Here is a 16,545-nt window from a genome sequence, read left to right on the forward strand (position 1 = left end):
ATTGAGTTGAATCGTGTAGACTACATCAATGCGGTTTCGATTTCAATTCAGACGCTGTCTTTCTGACAGACCTGTTCTTCACCTGAGGACGGCTGCTTGCGTTGTGTCCGAAACGTCGTGAGAATCATTTTATTATGTTTTATTTTTATTATTTTATTACTTCCATTCTACGTGACTTTACCGAAATAACCAAGAAGATACATCAATGTGCTCAAGAGTATTTCACCATCGTGAACGTATCTGCCAAACTTTTAAATACTACAAATCACAATTAAATGTGCTGTACCATGGCGGTCGCAGTTGTGTGCGGGCAGAGACTGCAGCAGCTCATTCTGTATTTGCGTGATCCTATAGACACGAGTGATTTGTCCCAGGGTCGCTCTGAACCCACACATCTTACAGAGGTGGCCGAGTGACTCTCCATTCACAAAAGGCCGAGCTCGCACCGTTCAGATCACGAGTTCAAATCCAGCCAATTGCCAGTGATTATTATAATTTAAACCGGGCTCTTGAGTGCCGTGAGTGGATGGTCTCAGAGCAGGTCTCCACGACTGCACAAAAAAAAAAACCTTCAAATGGAAATAGGTTCTGCACTAAATTCTGAAGAAGAAAAAATTAACCCGTAAAAACAAAGTTTTTCACTATAAATCCTTTATATGCGTGGCGGCTAGAGTCCTCTAGTCCTCTGGCTTGAGATGGCTGCCACCTATGGGTCAGATGATTGCCTGCCACCATTAAGCAATTGGTAATTAAATATAATTTATTTTTTCCTAAAAAGTGTAAAATTTTGGAGAAATTTTTTTTTCACGAAAATAAATTGTCACGCACAACGAGTCTGTGTGCAAAATGTCAGCTCGATTGGATCACGGGAAGTGGGTTAAAAAACGACCGAAAGATTTGCACGGTCGTAAGCGCGCAAGCAAGCAAGCAAGTGAACTTAATATAAAGGATTTTAAAAACCTTCAAATGGAAATAGGTTCTGCACTAAATTCTGAAGAAGAAAAAAAGTTCTTGAGCGGGTAGAAAGTGCTGCCCTCTACTGCGAATAGACCAGAGGTCACCTGAAGTCATCTCATAGGTAGCTCCGTGATTTCTGCTTCTGCGGGTCTTTCTTTAATATGAAGTGCTTGTAATGTTCTGAGATTCGAAATAATTCTTCGTCATATGACGTGATGTTGAAATTGCTGGAACGTAAACATTTTTAAAATCTTATTTCACTGCTTCATGCTCTATCCACTGCCTTGAGCAACTGTTAAATGTAACAAATGTCAGACAGATGTGTAGAAAAACATGTACTTGGACTTAAGCCATCAGTCTGAAAACCCATAAAAAATAGGTAAAATAGTTAAACGTTGCCAATAATTCATGTGATCACATTTATTTTACACCATTTTGTTCTGCACTTTTTACAGAAAATGTCACTATTTTCTAGAACACAGTACAAAGCGTACCTTTATGAAGAAATATTCTTTTGACAACACCGATATAATTTACTGCAATTTTACATGACACTCGATTAGTACAAGACTTGTCATTAAAATGTGTGCAAAGAGACTTCGTGACAAATCTATACATTTAAGAACATGTCTTCTTATTCTTATATTACACCCTTTTTTCATGGAGATGTTGAATTGGCAATTTCAGGGTACTGTAAAAAATATATAATATACAAGCCATGATCAATCATCTTTTCATTTTGCAGCAATCATATATTTTGGTTACAAGACAATGCGAGGACAGTTAGTATTTGTTCTTCATTAGCGTTTTAAGCCTTTTCTTTTCACTTGTTATAGAAACACGTTTCAAATTTTATCCCGAAGCATTTTTAAAAACTACTTTATACTTGGATTTTGAAGACAATACTCGGTGAAGAGTGCTGAAAGCCACGAGTCAATCACGGTGATGCCAACACCACAACATTCTGGCCTCACCGACTGACAATGCAATACAGGTACACCTCGATTTACGAAAGGGATGCGTACTTCAAATAAACACGTGTTGAACGAAATTTCGTAAATCGAAATGGCTATTCCCCTGAACTTAAAGCAAACAATTTGGGATGTGTTTCAAACCAGTCACTCCAACTCTTTTCGTAAGATTAAAAAAATATATATACACCTATATCACTACTCTTTGGTTCTTTCGGTAAAGCCACGTAGGTGACGACCGCTTGTGTTGTGATCGGAACGTCGTGATTTTTATTTTTTTATTTGATTTTTCTACCTACGTGACTTTACCGAAATAACCAAAGAGTATGGATTCCTGCGGTCACGAAAGCCTCAAATCAACCTACATCACTTTTCACAACACTAACAGAACAATAAATAACATTAATGTGAAAACGATTGAATCATGATTTATTGAAAACAAAAAGTGACACAATTCAGAGAATTCACCAAAAGATCAGCGTGTTGGAATGACTGAGAAGGCAAATGCGGAGGCGTTGTTGTTGCGTATCGGGTTGGAGTTGAGGTTCTTTGAGGCGTTGAGGGTTGACGATCGTTGAGCTGAATCTTCGTGGGTGTGGGGGGGGGGGGCCTGGTGCACGAGTTTTAAGGAAAACATCGAGAGATATCCAGAAGTATTTCTTCCTCTTTGTTTGGTACAGCTCCTTGTAACACACGCCAGAGCCACTCTCCGTCGTGTGAGAACAATTCATGCCGCGTTCCATATTTGGGTCATTGTCTTTGAGGATGTCCCGTAGCTTATTCGACCAAGCTTAACACCTTTGACAGCTGTAGACGAAATCCTTTTTCGAACTCATCATGGCGTCGATGGACGTAAATAGATTGAATGATAATTACCACTGCTGTTGAAAATGCACGAAGGGGCCGTCCATAAATGACGTCACTCGATTTTGGACGATTTTTTACCCCCCCCCCCCTAGTCACACGGCGTCACAAAAAGTCAGACCCCCCCCCCTCAAATGACGTCACAAAGCTCTGCCCCACCCCCCCCCCAAAAAAACATGCTTCAAATCGCTTTAAAGTATTGTCATTGTAGTGCGTATTTTCTGCGGCGCTGCACTCTGATGTTGTAAGAGAAAACATTTATCAAAAAGTATATTTAATTAAGTAGAACGTGTTGTCTATATTTATTTAAAGTTGCGCATTTTGATGTGACGTCACATTTCTCAACCCCCCCCCCCCCCCATCGTCACACATATCTGACCCCGCCCCCCTCTCCCCCCTAGGTGCGTGACGTCATTTATGAAAGTCACTCAACCACCACCGCACTACAGAGATAGCGATACCATCGCCGATGGATGACGCAACCTGCCCGGTGCTTCGTGTTTGATCTCATGGCGCGTGCCGCGTGACATTTCATGAACACGGAAGGAAATTCGATGGGTTTTTTTTTTGTGACCGAACAGTGACCATAATTTTGTTGTTGTCAATTTCGTTCACGCGAAAATTTCGTAAACTGAACGTTCAAAAATCGAGGGATACCTGTAATCAACAACCGTGCATGGAACACAGCGATTGCTCAACAATGGTTGAGGTTATCAACGGTGATCGTAATTGCAGCCTCGTCAATTAGAGCATAATCGATACTACTCTTTTGTATGATGTGCATTTTGAAAAAGGCCTTCAATGTCCAGTTCTTATGAGTTCCAGTTATTTGTGGATTTAAAACAATTAACCCGTAAAAACAAAGTTTTTCACTATAAATCCTTTATATGCGTGGCGGCTAGTCCTCTCGTCCTCTGGCTTGAGATGGCTGCCACCTATGGGTCAGATGATTGCATTGCACCATTAAGCAATTGGTAATTAAATATAATATTTTTGTCCTAAAAAGTGTAAAATTTTGGAAAAAAAATTTCACGAACATTAATTGTCACGCACAACGAGTCTGTGTGGAAAATGTCAGCTCGATTGGATCACGGGAAGTGGGTTAAAAAACGACCGAAAGATTTGCACGGTCGTAAGCGCGCAAGCAAGCAAGCAAGTGAACTTAATATAAAGGATTTAAAAAAGGCATGGTTCGTAAACCTTATCTGCTGCTTTTATGTAAAAAAAAATCTTCAATAGGCTCCGTTTTTTATACATGTATATATAAATGTGGATTTTTTTAAAGTTATTTAACACCCAAACGCACCACGTGGCATTCATTAGGTAGATTATGTAATGACAAGTAATTGTTACAGCTGCCATATTCTCAGTCAAATGGGGTAATTAATGAAAAAACGAATAATAAATATAAAACTTCGAATTCATGGAAAATATGCAATTCACACCATTATAGCTAATCCCTAACTATTTGTATTGTTTTTGTGATCTTGCCAGTGACCTTAATATAACCGAGTTAAAACAATGTCGCAGGTGCGTACGCAGCGAACTAGCAATATATTATGGCAACATTGTCAATTTAAATAACCATAACATATAATTTCAATTCGAGCTTCTTCGTTTTAAAGTAAGACATAATGTGTGTACGTGCTCTTGCAGCAAACACAATACTTGTCATCAGCAGTTTTGGACAACTTGAACAAACAAACAAACAAAGTTCAAGAGCGTTATCTTATAAACAATGCCATCACCTCAATGTGCAAAGAAACTAAGAATACAACTCGATTCCTTTATCTCAATCCCAAGCCATTAGAGCCAAATTGCATGATATCCCATCAAACTTCTGCATTGAAAATGTGACAAATTGATAATATATAGAAGTAGTTCACATCAAAGAGTGATTGCTTTATTTTCATTTTAAGCAAATAAAAAAGGCATTGTGTGCCAACAGCCAAAGCGACTGACACGCAAAGTGGAAGTAAAAAATGAAAACATGTGAAAAGACAATTCACTGTCTGTTCAAGCATATGCTCAGTTCTCCATTAAAAGTACATCTCTTTACCACTCTGCTCAGCAACTTGAGATGAATGTTCATGGGTCCAAACCTTCAATGCTGTACATGACCTGGAGCTCTAAAAAATGCACGCCACTCCTTTCAAAATTGAATCTGCAGGTTAATGTACCACATGTACATTTTCCGCAGAAGTGTTTTAAATGCTAGGTAGCATTTATTTAAGAGGATATGAGAAACAATTATGAATTCATTTATCAATGTATTCATTTATTGACTATCGGTATGTGTCGTGGAGAAAATACAAATGACCTGTTTGTCATTTGACTAAAGAAGACATGATTATTAATAAAAAAGATACATGTGTTTATGTAAATCAGAAACTCATTTGAGAGGCATGTAATTTAAACAGATGTTTACAAACAGACAGTCAGATGTAAACTCGATATAAAAAAGGTACAGATAGGGTATCTCACAATCGCTTTCAAAAGCAAGGCATGTCACGGACTAGTAATGAGTGTGTGATTGAAAGTAATGAAATGTGTTTCAGCAGTGATTAAACTGCGATGGTGGCACACAGCCCTTAATCAGATTGAGAGCAAAAAAAAAATTCTCCGACATTAATATATTAATTATAGTAATAGCATTTTGCTGTATATGTTTAAAACTGGTTCGCAAGATTGATAATACGTGATAATGATGATTTCTGCTGAATAATCCATCGTGAAACTAACTAATCCAACAATTCAGAAATGTCAACTCCATGCATTGTTTAGGAATACATTAACACGGCTTTATAATTTAAAATGAGCTGTATGTATCAACAGCTGGTGTTGTTACATATTCAAATATACAACTATATACATTTGGATGTATAAATATATATTCCTACCGAATCTATTTGTAATGTTTCATGTGAATCTTTACTAGCTCATTTGGCCCAAAACACACCCGTCATTCAAATTATCCCTCATTCAAAGTTTAAAATCGTATTTACATTTTTTGTTTATCACCACAGGATTTACTTTTTAAAATCCTGACACCATCCGCTGGGATTTGACTATCCTCCGTGGACACGAGTCATGAAAACAATAAGCTCATTAGAGACTGGTAGCACATACACACTGAACATTTATTTAAATCAATTTGTGCCACATTTTTAATGTTTTAACCTGAAAACATGTCAAAGTCGTACTCCCAAAAGCAATAAAAATAATTAGGATTGGTTTAAAATAAACCTGGAACCACCGTTAACTTCCCTAGCTTCCATAAAACGTACCAATACAAATCCTATTTTGCCCTGGTAGATTAAAATGCAGAAAAAATTGAAGATAATAAATTTTAACTGTAAACACAATCATAAGATTAGCAATTAAATATGTCCCATACATTGACCACATTCGCAAACCGGAAACTCACAAACACCAGTGTTTAACTTAAATTGCAAGACCGCAAAAAACGCAACACGGCAATCAACGCCGCCGCCACCACCGCCCGTTGTGCCTACTCATTCCAGAAGACCCTGTTGAGGACCTTGTTGACGTTCCTGATCAGAGTGGCATTGTATCTCCACAGCGTGAGGTCCACGACCAGCGAGTCGAGCGGCAGGTCGGGCTGCTCGGGCGATCGGTAGTGGTGCATGATCGCCGTGTCTCCGGGCACCGTCTCCGAGATGCCCAGCGCGTTGAGCGTACTGTGCACCGACGTCTGGAGCACCGCGCGCGGGTTCAGGATCATCTTGGTCGGGTTGAAGACCTCCGGCTGGTTCGGCTCCCGTCTGATGTGGCGCATGATGTTGACGCCCGGGATGGCGTTCCACGCCTGGAACTTCGACCCAAACTCTTCCGATACCGTGTAGGGAAACACGTGGTTTTCGAACATGTAAATGTCGGCGCCGTACTTGTCGTTCAAGTACTGTATGAGGTCCTTCCAGTTTGTGTGCTTCAAAGGGATGATCACTTCGTCGATGTCCGTGAGGACCAGGTAGCGCGTGCTGTACATGTGCCGATACACACAGTCATTGAGCGCCGCTATCTGGCCGTAGTAGTGCAGCTCGCCCGGGTGCTCGGGGTAGTGCCACCCTTTGGACACCTGCACGTAGTCCGTGATGGGCCACTGAACGACCTCGACGAGGCCGGTCTTGATGTAGTAGAGGAGCACTTTGTTCAGCTCAGAGCTGCAACTTGTGTTGTACACCGTCACGCGGCCCGCACCCAAGATGCGGTACATTTCGATCGCCTGCACGAACTGCAGGACGTTGCTGTAGTTGCCGAAGAGCGTGGAGATGCAGACGCTGAATTCCTGCGTGAAGGTGGGGGGCATGTAGAGCCGATTTCGCACGGGCATGAAGACCCACTCGGCCTCTTCCTCGTCCGGTATCGTGCGCATGCGCTGGACGGACACGTGTCCCGGCTCGCAGTCCAGCGGCTCCATGCACAGGAAATCGGCCGTGCCGTACGGGAAGTCAAAGTGATCCGAGTGGATGTAGGTGCTGGCGGTGACCGTCAGGATCTCCGAGTGTCCCCGGCAGCAGAAGTGGCAGGAGAGCATGTCCGGCTCGTACCGGTTGGCGATGCCGATGATGCGTGTGCTCTGACCGGCCTCGCGCTGGTCGTGGTACGCCGAGACCAGGAATATCTTGGTGTCACGCACGCGCATGATCGACGTGTTCTGCAGCGCTCCCCGTTGGCCGCACAGCGTCACGTGGTTGATCTTATCGAAAGCAGACCCCGACTTTTGCCTGAAGACGGACGAGTTGCCGAGCACGTCGAGGACGCGAACGAGGGAGCCAGTCCAGCTGTACTTGTACTCGACGCTCAGCAGCAAGAAGACGCTGAGCAGCAGCGAGAGGAACAGGACCGGGAGGCGTAGCTTCATCATCCTCGAGGCGTGCAAGGAGACAAGACGTCTGGATCAAATCTCTAGCCCGCCGTCTCAGGACGAAAAGTCTGATATCGCTGGCCTGTAATTACATTTACATAAAAAAAACACACACAGAGCTTCGCATCAAAAATGCACAACACTTTACACAATTCCATTTAAGGCAACCTCGCTGAAAGAAAAAAAACTCTCCAAATCAAAAGACTGTATTGGCCTCAGGGCGGATATTTACAGGTACAACTATCTGCAAGTGAATGTAATATTCGACTTCGCAATGCGATGGCATTCATGGGGCCATGATGCAGCAAGGCATGGTCTGTGCTGCTGGCACCTGGCACCTGAACCACCTGAACTACCTGAACCAAATAAAGTAATGATATTCATCATTACTTTATTTCAATATTAACTGTGTATGAAAATGACGCGCATTTTAAGACCTTATCCATTCGGAATGTGCCTCCGTTTCATTGTGTATTAGGACTCCGTACATAATAATAATAATACATTATGCACGTATTTGCTTGTCTACTTATATTTGTCGTCCGTGTTACGAGATAGTTTTAACACATGTAATTTATCACCATCAATAGCCATGGCCTATCCAACTGCTGGACGAAGGCATCCAGGTGCCCGTCACCATTCCTCACAGTCCTGCGAATGCCACGATCCATCTCACTCGTCCGTGGGAACTGTTCCCATCACTCCATCTGAACGGAGGTCAACTCTCGGTCAAGTTTTTCTTTCCTTTGGCTGCCATATCATCTCCCGTCTCATCCATCGGCCACCATCCCCTCTCTAGCAATGTGCCATTCCCCAAGCCCAGCAATGTTTGTTTTTTTAAGGGTCAAAATGGCGTCTCAAATTTGCAATGGGTCCCCTGGTTCAAGCGTCTGCCGTCCCGTTATGTAATTGCAAGCTCGCATCCGTCCGTGCACACATTTCAGCCCGTCTTTCCATTTGCTTTGTTGTCAGTGTCCGTGTTCCGGATCCCGGTGTGACACGGCTGGCCATAAGTGACGATTCAAAACTAAAACCGGGCACTTTGTGGCATCTTCTTGGTTCTTTTCGGTAAAGTCACGTAGAATGGAAATAATAAAATAATAAAAATAAAACATAGTAAAATAATTCTCACGACGTTTCGGCCACAACGCAAGCAGCCGTCCGCAGGTGGAGAACAGGTCTGTCGAGAGTCTGACTCTCTACTCTGACTCTCTACTCGACAGACCTGCTCTCCACCTGAGGACGGCTGCTTGCGTTGTGGCCGAAACGTCGTGAGAATTATTTTGTTATGTTTTATTTTTATTATTTTATTATTTCCCTTCTACGTGACTTTACCGAAAGAACCAAGAAGATGAATCCCTGCAGTCACGAAAGCTTTAAATCGAAACTTTGTGGCATGCTAACCGCTGTTCATTCTCAAATTCATTTTCCAAAAGCCCTGCCGTTTGGTCGGCTCTATTTTGTGATCTTGGTCTCTATTCATTGTCAGTAACTGCCGTAGGTCAATATAAGAAACATCGTAATAAAATTGCGAACGAAATAATGGCATGTGGAAAACAACAGTTACAACAACAAACATATGAGCTATAAGTTGTTTTTTACTCGCAAAGATTTCCTCTACCAGGCAGGAACTTTTGAGTGTTCAACAACCCACAGGTATTAATAACGTAGTGTTTTACTTCACAAAATACGAGATAGTAAACCCAAATCAACATCTGCAATACTCTGGCCGGCACTGTGCATTGCGGAGCCAAGAAAACATATGGATTGTATTTTATCCCCCCCCTCCATCCAAAAGTTGTTCAAAATGACTTTGTGAGATCCTTGAAAATAAAACTGGGCAGCGTGTGGCTCCTCGTGAAAAGAAAACAGCGCTCCCGTCCACATTGCCGCTGCATACGAGTGATTTTGTGATTTTTTTTCTTTTCTGTGTGGCCAATTTTACAGTCGCTTGCCAGACAAGTCTGCCAGTCGGGCTCAATTGGATTTGAAATAATCCATTCAATGTTATTGTTACACAGTCCTTTCAGTGGGGCACTCACCATTCCACATTTTGAACACACTGCGAGGAATCGCGTGTACGAATTAGCAGCCATTGACGGCGGGTCCGGTGCGCCTTTCTCGCCGCCCAAAGGTTGCGACAAAATGCATCGAGAGTGCCTGCAGTTTCACTCGAGTCGTCGGTGCGGCAGGATGGCTCGGTCGGAAAAAGCTCGTGTGCCTCTCGGCAAAACACATCATGGGTGCGATGCCCAACTCGGGGCGCCTTTCCGTGCCCAATTTGTACGTTCTACTCCAATTCCGCGTGGGTTCTTATGGGTTTTCTCCCCTTTTAGTTTGTTGTCCTACGCAGCTCCGATTAGCACGGTTGGCTACGTACGGTGCGAAATAAGTTCAACTTAGATACATAAAAAAAAACACATCACACAATGTAACAGGTATTGGCCAAACATCCCAATGATGAAAATGTGCCTGAAAATTACTCATTCGGGATTACACGCAGCAACATCGCCCCCCCTACTGGGGAAATTTGCCATGACCCTCCTGAAAAGGAGGTTTGAGACTCAGTGACGCTCTCTTGGGTAAACAAGCGTAGTTTCAGTCATAATGAAACACATGAGCAAATGACCGCCGCATCTCTAGCGAAGCTCTTTCATCTTAATTATAGATTTGAAGCTTTCGTGACTGCAAGGATTCATACTCTTAGTTTTTTCGGTAAAGTCACGTAGGTAAAAAATGAAATTAAAATTAATGCAAATAAAATAATAAAAATCACGACGTTTCGGAGGCAACACAAGTCTCCGTCATCAGGTGGGACTGTCACAGCCAGATTTGCTGTATCAAGTGAGGCCTCACCTGATGACGGAGACTTGTGTTGCCTCCGAAACGTCATGATTTTTATTACTTTATTTCTATAAATTTTAATTTCATTTTTTACCTACGTGACTTTACCGAACAATCTAAGAGTATACTCTTTCATCTTGCAAAGTTTTTCATGACGTAAGGTTCAAAAGGACAAATAGGACACCTTTAGCGTTCAGAGCACCAAGTGATGACATAAAGGACAAATATCAAATTCGTACGGTTAAACCAATTGTCTACAGCCATTTGTCGATCCACTGCTAAATTAAGGTTGCTCCCTGCACTCTGCTGATCATGGGCATTGTTTGACCGTACTTCACCACGCTGGTCCGGTGCTTCAGATATCACTCGCCATCGATCCCCGCCAATTGAACTCAGGAGGTTAGGTTCAGAATGCAGTGCCCTATCCACTGTACCACTGCTCCACCAACCTGCCTATGAACCCCATGATATAGTGTGTGTGCGGGCGTATATGGGTGGGGACCGATAGTGTAGCAGTTAGCGGGCTGCGCTATGAACCCGGCGGCCCGAGTTCGAATCCCGCTCACCGCCAACACCAGTGACGATTACCTGAACCGGTTCTGGACCTCCCCTGAGTCGACTCAACCTCAAATGAGTACCTGGTGCAGTTTGTAAACATCGCAAATAGGGAGACAAAGGCGGCCGGGCGTGGTGCTGGCCACCCACCCCCTCGTGTGCCGTGCCGGCCTTCATAGGTGCTCGCTAACAGCACTTGCCCCAACAGCCTGCCAAGGCTATAGGGGGATCTTTGTCTAACAGGTCATATAGGCTCAGAGTCGGCGACTTGTCTGCGATCGACTTATTGAGGTGCAATGACATTCAAAACATGTATGCGACAATGAGCCTCTACTCGTAGGTAATGTTTTTCGTCACGGAGCCGTGCGTGTGGATTTTTTTTCATGAACCTCGGCAAGGCATTAAACCTGCGGCATTACAAAGCCTCCTGGTGTGAAGAAACAAAACCACGGCAATGGTAAAAACGTTTTTTTTCTTTTTTTTACATATCCCTGTTAATGTGCCAAGCTGAGAGAAAATAACATTCGTTAGCCAAACAAAATGCCAAAGTTAACTTTTTATTTCTCTCGGCTACCGGGGAACAGAGAGTAGCAATTAAGTCTGGGTCAATGGGCTGGAAGACATTGTAAATCGGCTCGTTGCCACATTCATGTTTACGTTTCCAACGGTACACGCGTTATTACAAGCGCGTGAATTAGCGCGTAAACAATAAAAGCAAGTTCCACGAAAGGAGCCGAATGAAAAACGACGCCGTTAGGGCGCAGGCTTCTGCGCGGGCCAGGTGAAGGCAAGCGAGCCGTGAATTCAAACGTCGCGGATCATCGGAGTCAATCGACGGCGGCCAGCGTGCCGCGCGCCACGCAATCCTCAACCTACGGCTCTCGCTTTCACCCCACAGGGAAATAAAGCGTCGTGCCAAACGGCGCGTCGTGCGGAGATGTGGCGTGGTGGCGGGGGCGCTTGTGCATTACCCTTTCAACCTGGTGACACGAGTTCGATTCCCCCGCCACAGCTAATATTATAAGCGGTGAGTGGGGCGATGTATCTGAATGGCAAGTTTGACACCAACAAACACCGACGCGCACGTGCGCTGAATTGTCATCAAACAACTTCCTTCATCCAGCAATGGGTTCACAAAGGGCTGTACGTAATTATTGTTGTGCCATCGTGTGTGCCACTTTGCATCACCACTGGAAACGCATGTCTTTAAAACCTTCATGTATTATTACTGCTATTATGTTTAAGCTGGATCCAAAGAGTGACCAACGTAGAAGTGAGAAAAAGGTCGCACGTTGACGAAGACGCGACCTGATGGTGATGATGATGATGCAGGTGGTGATGAGAAGAAAAATGGCACTAATTGGACACATATCGAGGATGGACAACAAACGGAAAATTAAAAGTTTGTTGTTGTTCGAAAACATTTTAAGTAAGCGGAAAGAGAGGAAGACCTAACAGAGAATGGGGCTTGATGACGACATAAGAGATGTGTGCCAGAAAGCTGTGGCACACATCTTCTTGGTTCTTTCGGTAAAGTCAAGTAGAAGGAAAATAATAAAATAATAAAAATAAAACATTATAAAATAATTCTCACGACGTTTCGGCCACAACGCAAGCTGCCGTCTTCAGGTGGAGAACAGGTCTGCTTGCGTTGTGGCCGAAACGTCGTGAGAATTATTTTATTATGTTTTATTTTTACACACACTTGATCATATTGGCACAAGACAGAGGAAAGTGGAAACAAATGACGAAATTTTCAGTCGACACTTACGAGCTATCTGCCTGTGGATCGCGATGATTATCATGATGTTTCTTTACCCAGGAAAGCGTCGCTCGTGACTCATTTTCAGGAGGGTCCTGCCAGGCGTTTCGCAGTCCCTGGCAATGTCCGCCACGCGTAATCCCACTTGAGTAACGAGCAGCGCAACGTTTTGGGCTCGTGTGTGTGCGGTTTACTGGTTGAGCTAGACCCAGTGTACATTAACCATGTTACAAGAAGCTCACCTGTAATGGCGGTTACCTACATATGCGTTGTTTATTCGTCTGTACTTGAGATGGGAGCCTTTGTACATGGTTTTTCAGATCAAAATTTTCAGGCTGTAAAAACAAAAAAAAACAAGCTTTTAATTCATGGTCATTTAAGAAGCGGCACAACAGTCGCGATTATAACGTCATTTCAATTGTACTGTTAAACAAACAAAACCACACGTGACTGCCGGGTATACCAACACAAAGTTGTACACAAAATGAGATTACAAATCACGAACCATTTTTCAATTAAATACTTTTTTCTCTCCAAGCAACACAAGCGGGCAGAAAAATAAAACCATCCAATTTCAATTTGCTATTTGCAATTTAGCATTCATTATTCAGTCCGATTTAGCCCACAATGTTGAGCCACCCCTCTCCGCATGTCCATTCCGTGCATATCCTTCACCTGCCACAACATCGTTTTTTTTGCCATTCGCAGGCTGGAGTGATAATCATGTATGTGCGCATCCCACACTTCAATTGTGCTAATATACGATGAGCCACCGTTGGGGCCTCGCCCATTGTCTCTGTGCCGATTGTGAGGCGCATGCACGGGCGGCTTTGCAGCACAAAGCCCAGCTGATGGATGCCGACAGCTGTGCTATTTTCCTATCCAAATTACAATCATGAGCCTGCCCGGAGTAATGGCAAATAAACGACTTTGCGCTTTAGCATTTTGCATCATTAAAAATAACGCAACGACAGCACACTGGCGTGCCAAGACAGTCGAATAGTTTGCGGGGAAATGTGGATACGCATCACAATTTTCCTGGCTTATGAAGCGAGCGGCACAGAGGCAATGAATAACTTATGTTTAGCAAAGCGTGCGTGAAACTAAGCTATATGCAGGCGAGTAAGACCTGAAATATGACGAGGAATAATGCATATTGAAACAAGCCCCAGACATTTTCCGTTATTGTCCATTGACCTTGAAAATACGATGCTGGGCACAGACAGGCGCAAGCTCGAATTAATTGTGCATCGATGCAGCCGGTATTGGGAGCGATGCACGTATTTATTTTATGATCAGCCTACACGGCTAGCATTTATAAACGTCTGGTTCTTTTGCATGCCTTGCATGACACAAAAAACTTACCCGGAGACTTAAAAAAAGAATGCATGCATACGTGAGCATTCGGGTAGAATGATCCCACCCTTCCTCCAGCCCTCACCCCCTTCTTTCAATGACTCGTAGCTGCAGAGGCCATGTGAATAAATCATAGACAACTAAATTAAGAGAGCTTTTCAGAGGGCCTGAATCAATAAGTTATAGAAAGTGGACCCCCCCCACCTTCCCCCAGATGTGGGGTCAAAAAGTTGATCCAACAGGTTTACAACATGATAATTGGTTTTTTACCCTTCTATCTGGTAACAAAACTGACACCTTTTTTACAAGGAGTCATGTTTGCATAGACCACAATACCTGCAGTCATAATGCAAACAAAAAACATAACTCTGATGATGTATGCACTGTCCTTTGGCGTCATCTGGTCCAACCCATGTGAGACTAGGCTCTAAGGAAAGCTGTCTCGGGTGTGGACCAATCAACTTCAAGGACAGTGCATACATCATCAGAGTTATGTTTTTTGTTTGCATTATGACTGCAGGTATTGTGGTCTATGCAAACATGACTCCTTGTAAAAAAGGTGTCAGCTTTGTTGCCAGATAGAAGGGTACAAAACCAATTATCATATTTTTTACTGGCAAATGAGGTTCCAATGGTGAAGGTTTACAACAATTGTCGACCTTCCCCCCCTCCCCCAAACATTGTTTACTCCTCCCCACCCCTCCAAATAAAAAATACATTTCTTTTGTAGGCTTATAATCATAAAAAGTAACACACTGACAGCACACTGGAAGGCCAGGACAGTCAAATAGTTTACACGCCATACATACATACAATACGGTCAGTAGTATCTGTATACATTGGGGGGGGGGGGGGTGAAAAGGGGGCATCAGTGGAGGCGACGGGCAAGGCACGAAGCGCCGTGAAGCCCTCTGCAGGTGCTACAATAAGGCGGCCACCGCCCGCCGGAATTCTCGTGAAATAAAACACCAAAATCTTACATTTCAATTTAAAGCTTTCGTGACTGCAGGGATTCATCTTCTTGGTTCTTTCGGTAAAGTCACGTAGAAGGGAAATAATAAATAATAAAAATAAAACATAATAAAATAATTCTCACGACGTTTCGGCCACAACGCAAGCAGCCGTCCTCAGGTGAAGCAACAGGTCTGTCGGGAAGACGCTGTCTTCCCAACGTCGTAAGAATTATTTTATTATGTTTTATTTTTATTATTTTATTATTTCCCTTCTACGTGACTTTACCGAAAGAACCAAGAAAACCAAAATCTTACTCGTGTAAAGCATGTATTCGTGAGCTTAAAATCGATGTTAATTCACAAATCGATGTGTTGTTCCACCCCAAATAGTTGACTTAATTACCCAGAAGAGCCGCGCTGAGTTACAGAACTTTTTCCCAGGAGGGTCCTGCTGCATTGTGGGTGTTATTTCTTTGAAGATATCTTGAGCCAATTAACGTCGAGTGTTTCTTCTACACGTGGCAGGAAACCGGAGCACGTGCAGAAAACCTCTCGAGGTGAAAACAGATGGCGCTAAGTCCACTTGCTCTACCGCCTTCTCCTGGCGAGCAAGGGCACGGCACCACTTCGCTGCGGGAAGGGAGTTCGCACGTCACTAGCGCGGTGATTCACCACGCAAGGTTTGGTGGATTACCGCACGAGTGTGGTGCCCATACCCTCGCTGTCTCCACAGTGCTGCATTACAGGCAGCCACGTGCAGCAGAGCCACCGTTGCCTGGCGTTCGCTACGTACGCGGCCGATAATCTAGAAACGGTGGCTGATTTTGTATCCTTCACAAATGTAGCGTGGCATTTACTTAATTATGAGCTTGTTCACCTTTCTCCAAGAAAAAAAAAACTGCACTGCATCATCCGTGTGACGCGCTCGGATGAAAGCCAGCATGAGAGCACTGAGCAATGCTTACATTTGTGAATGCTGACAGCTTTAAAGCCTCGATGTATATGTTTTACTGGCAAATACTGTAAGGGGAAATTAAGAACAAACTTGCAATGCTCTCACAGCAGGACTTGGCACTGCAAAATAACAATGCATTTGTCTTCCCGCCATTATAGATTGTACGCAGGCCTCTCAATATCAATAAAGGTCCACCCAGAATAAATGTTACCTTAAAAATAAAACATAATTTGCAGCCCTTTGCCAATCCATTACTGTATGACAGCCTCTCCACACAGCGTCGGTTATGGAGGTCATTTGACCATACTTCACCACACTGGTCAGTGCAGGTTGGTGAAAGGGAGTGTTCTAAGACTGGTTCAGATACCACTGCGAATCGTGTTAGCTATGGCGGGGACTCAAACTAAGGTCGCTAATTTCAAAGTGCAGTGTGCAAATCA

The 16,545-nt window shown here is 43.5% G+C and overlaps 1 protein-coding gene across 3 annotated transcripts in view; it reads right to left on the bottom strand.

Moving 5' to 3' along the window:
* Positions 1-5,913: 5,913 nt before the first annotated feature.
* The window catches only part of LOC144724367 (glycosyltransferase family 92 protein F13G3.3-like), a 133,384-nt gene continuing 122,752 nt past the window's right edge, over positions 5,914-16,545 (bottom strand). For 2 of the 3 annotated variants that reach the window (XM_078603439.1, XM_078603440.1), the window contains 2 exons: positions 13,084-13,176; positions 5,914-7,681 (listed from right to left, as the gene is read on the bottom strand). In XM_078603439.1, the coding sequence (XP_078459565.1) occupies positions 6,304-7,681; positions 13,084-13,151 (1,446 nt within the window). In that variant the 5' untranslated portion in view covers positions 13,152-13,176 and the 3' untranslated portion in view covers positions 5,914-6,303. Of the gene's footprint in view, positions 7,763-13,083; positions 13,177-16,545 lie in introns of all 3 variants that reach the window. The other variant, XM_078603442.1, reaches the window with a different exon arrangement.

Source organism: Lampetra planeri, chromosome 20 (genome assembly GCF_965212315.1).
Source record: "Lampetra planeri chromosome 20, kcLamPlan1.2.h2, whole genome shotgun sequence".
Classification (NCBI taxonomy): Eukaryota; Metazoa; Chordata; class Hyperoartia; order Petromyzontiformes; family Petromyzontidae; genus Lampetra; species Lampetra planeri.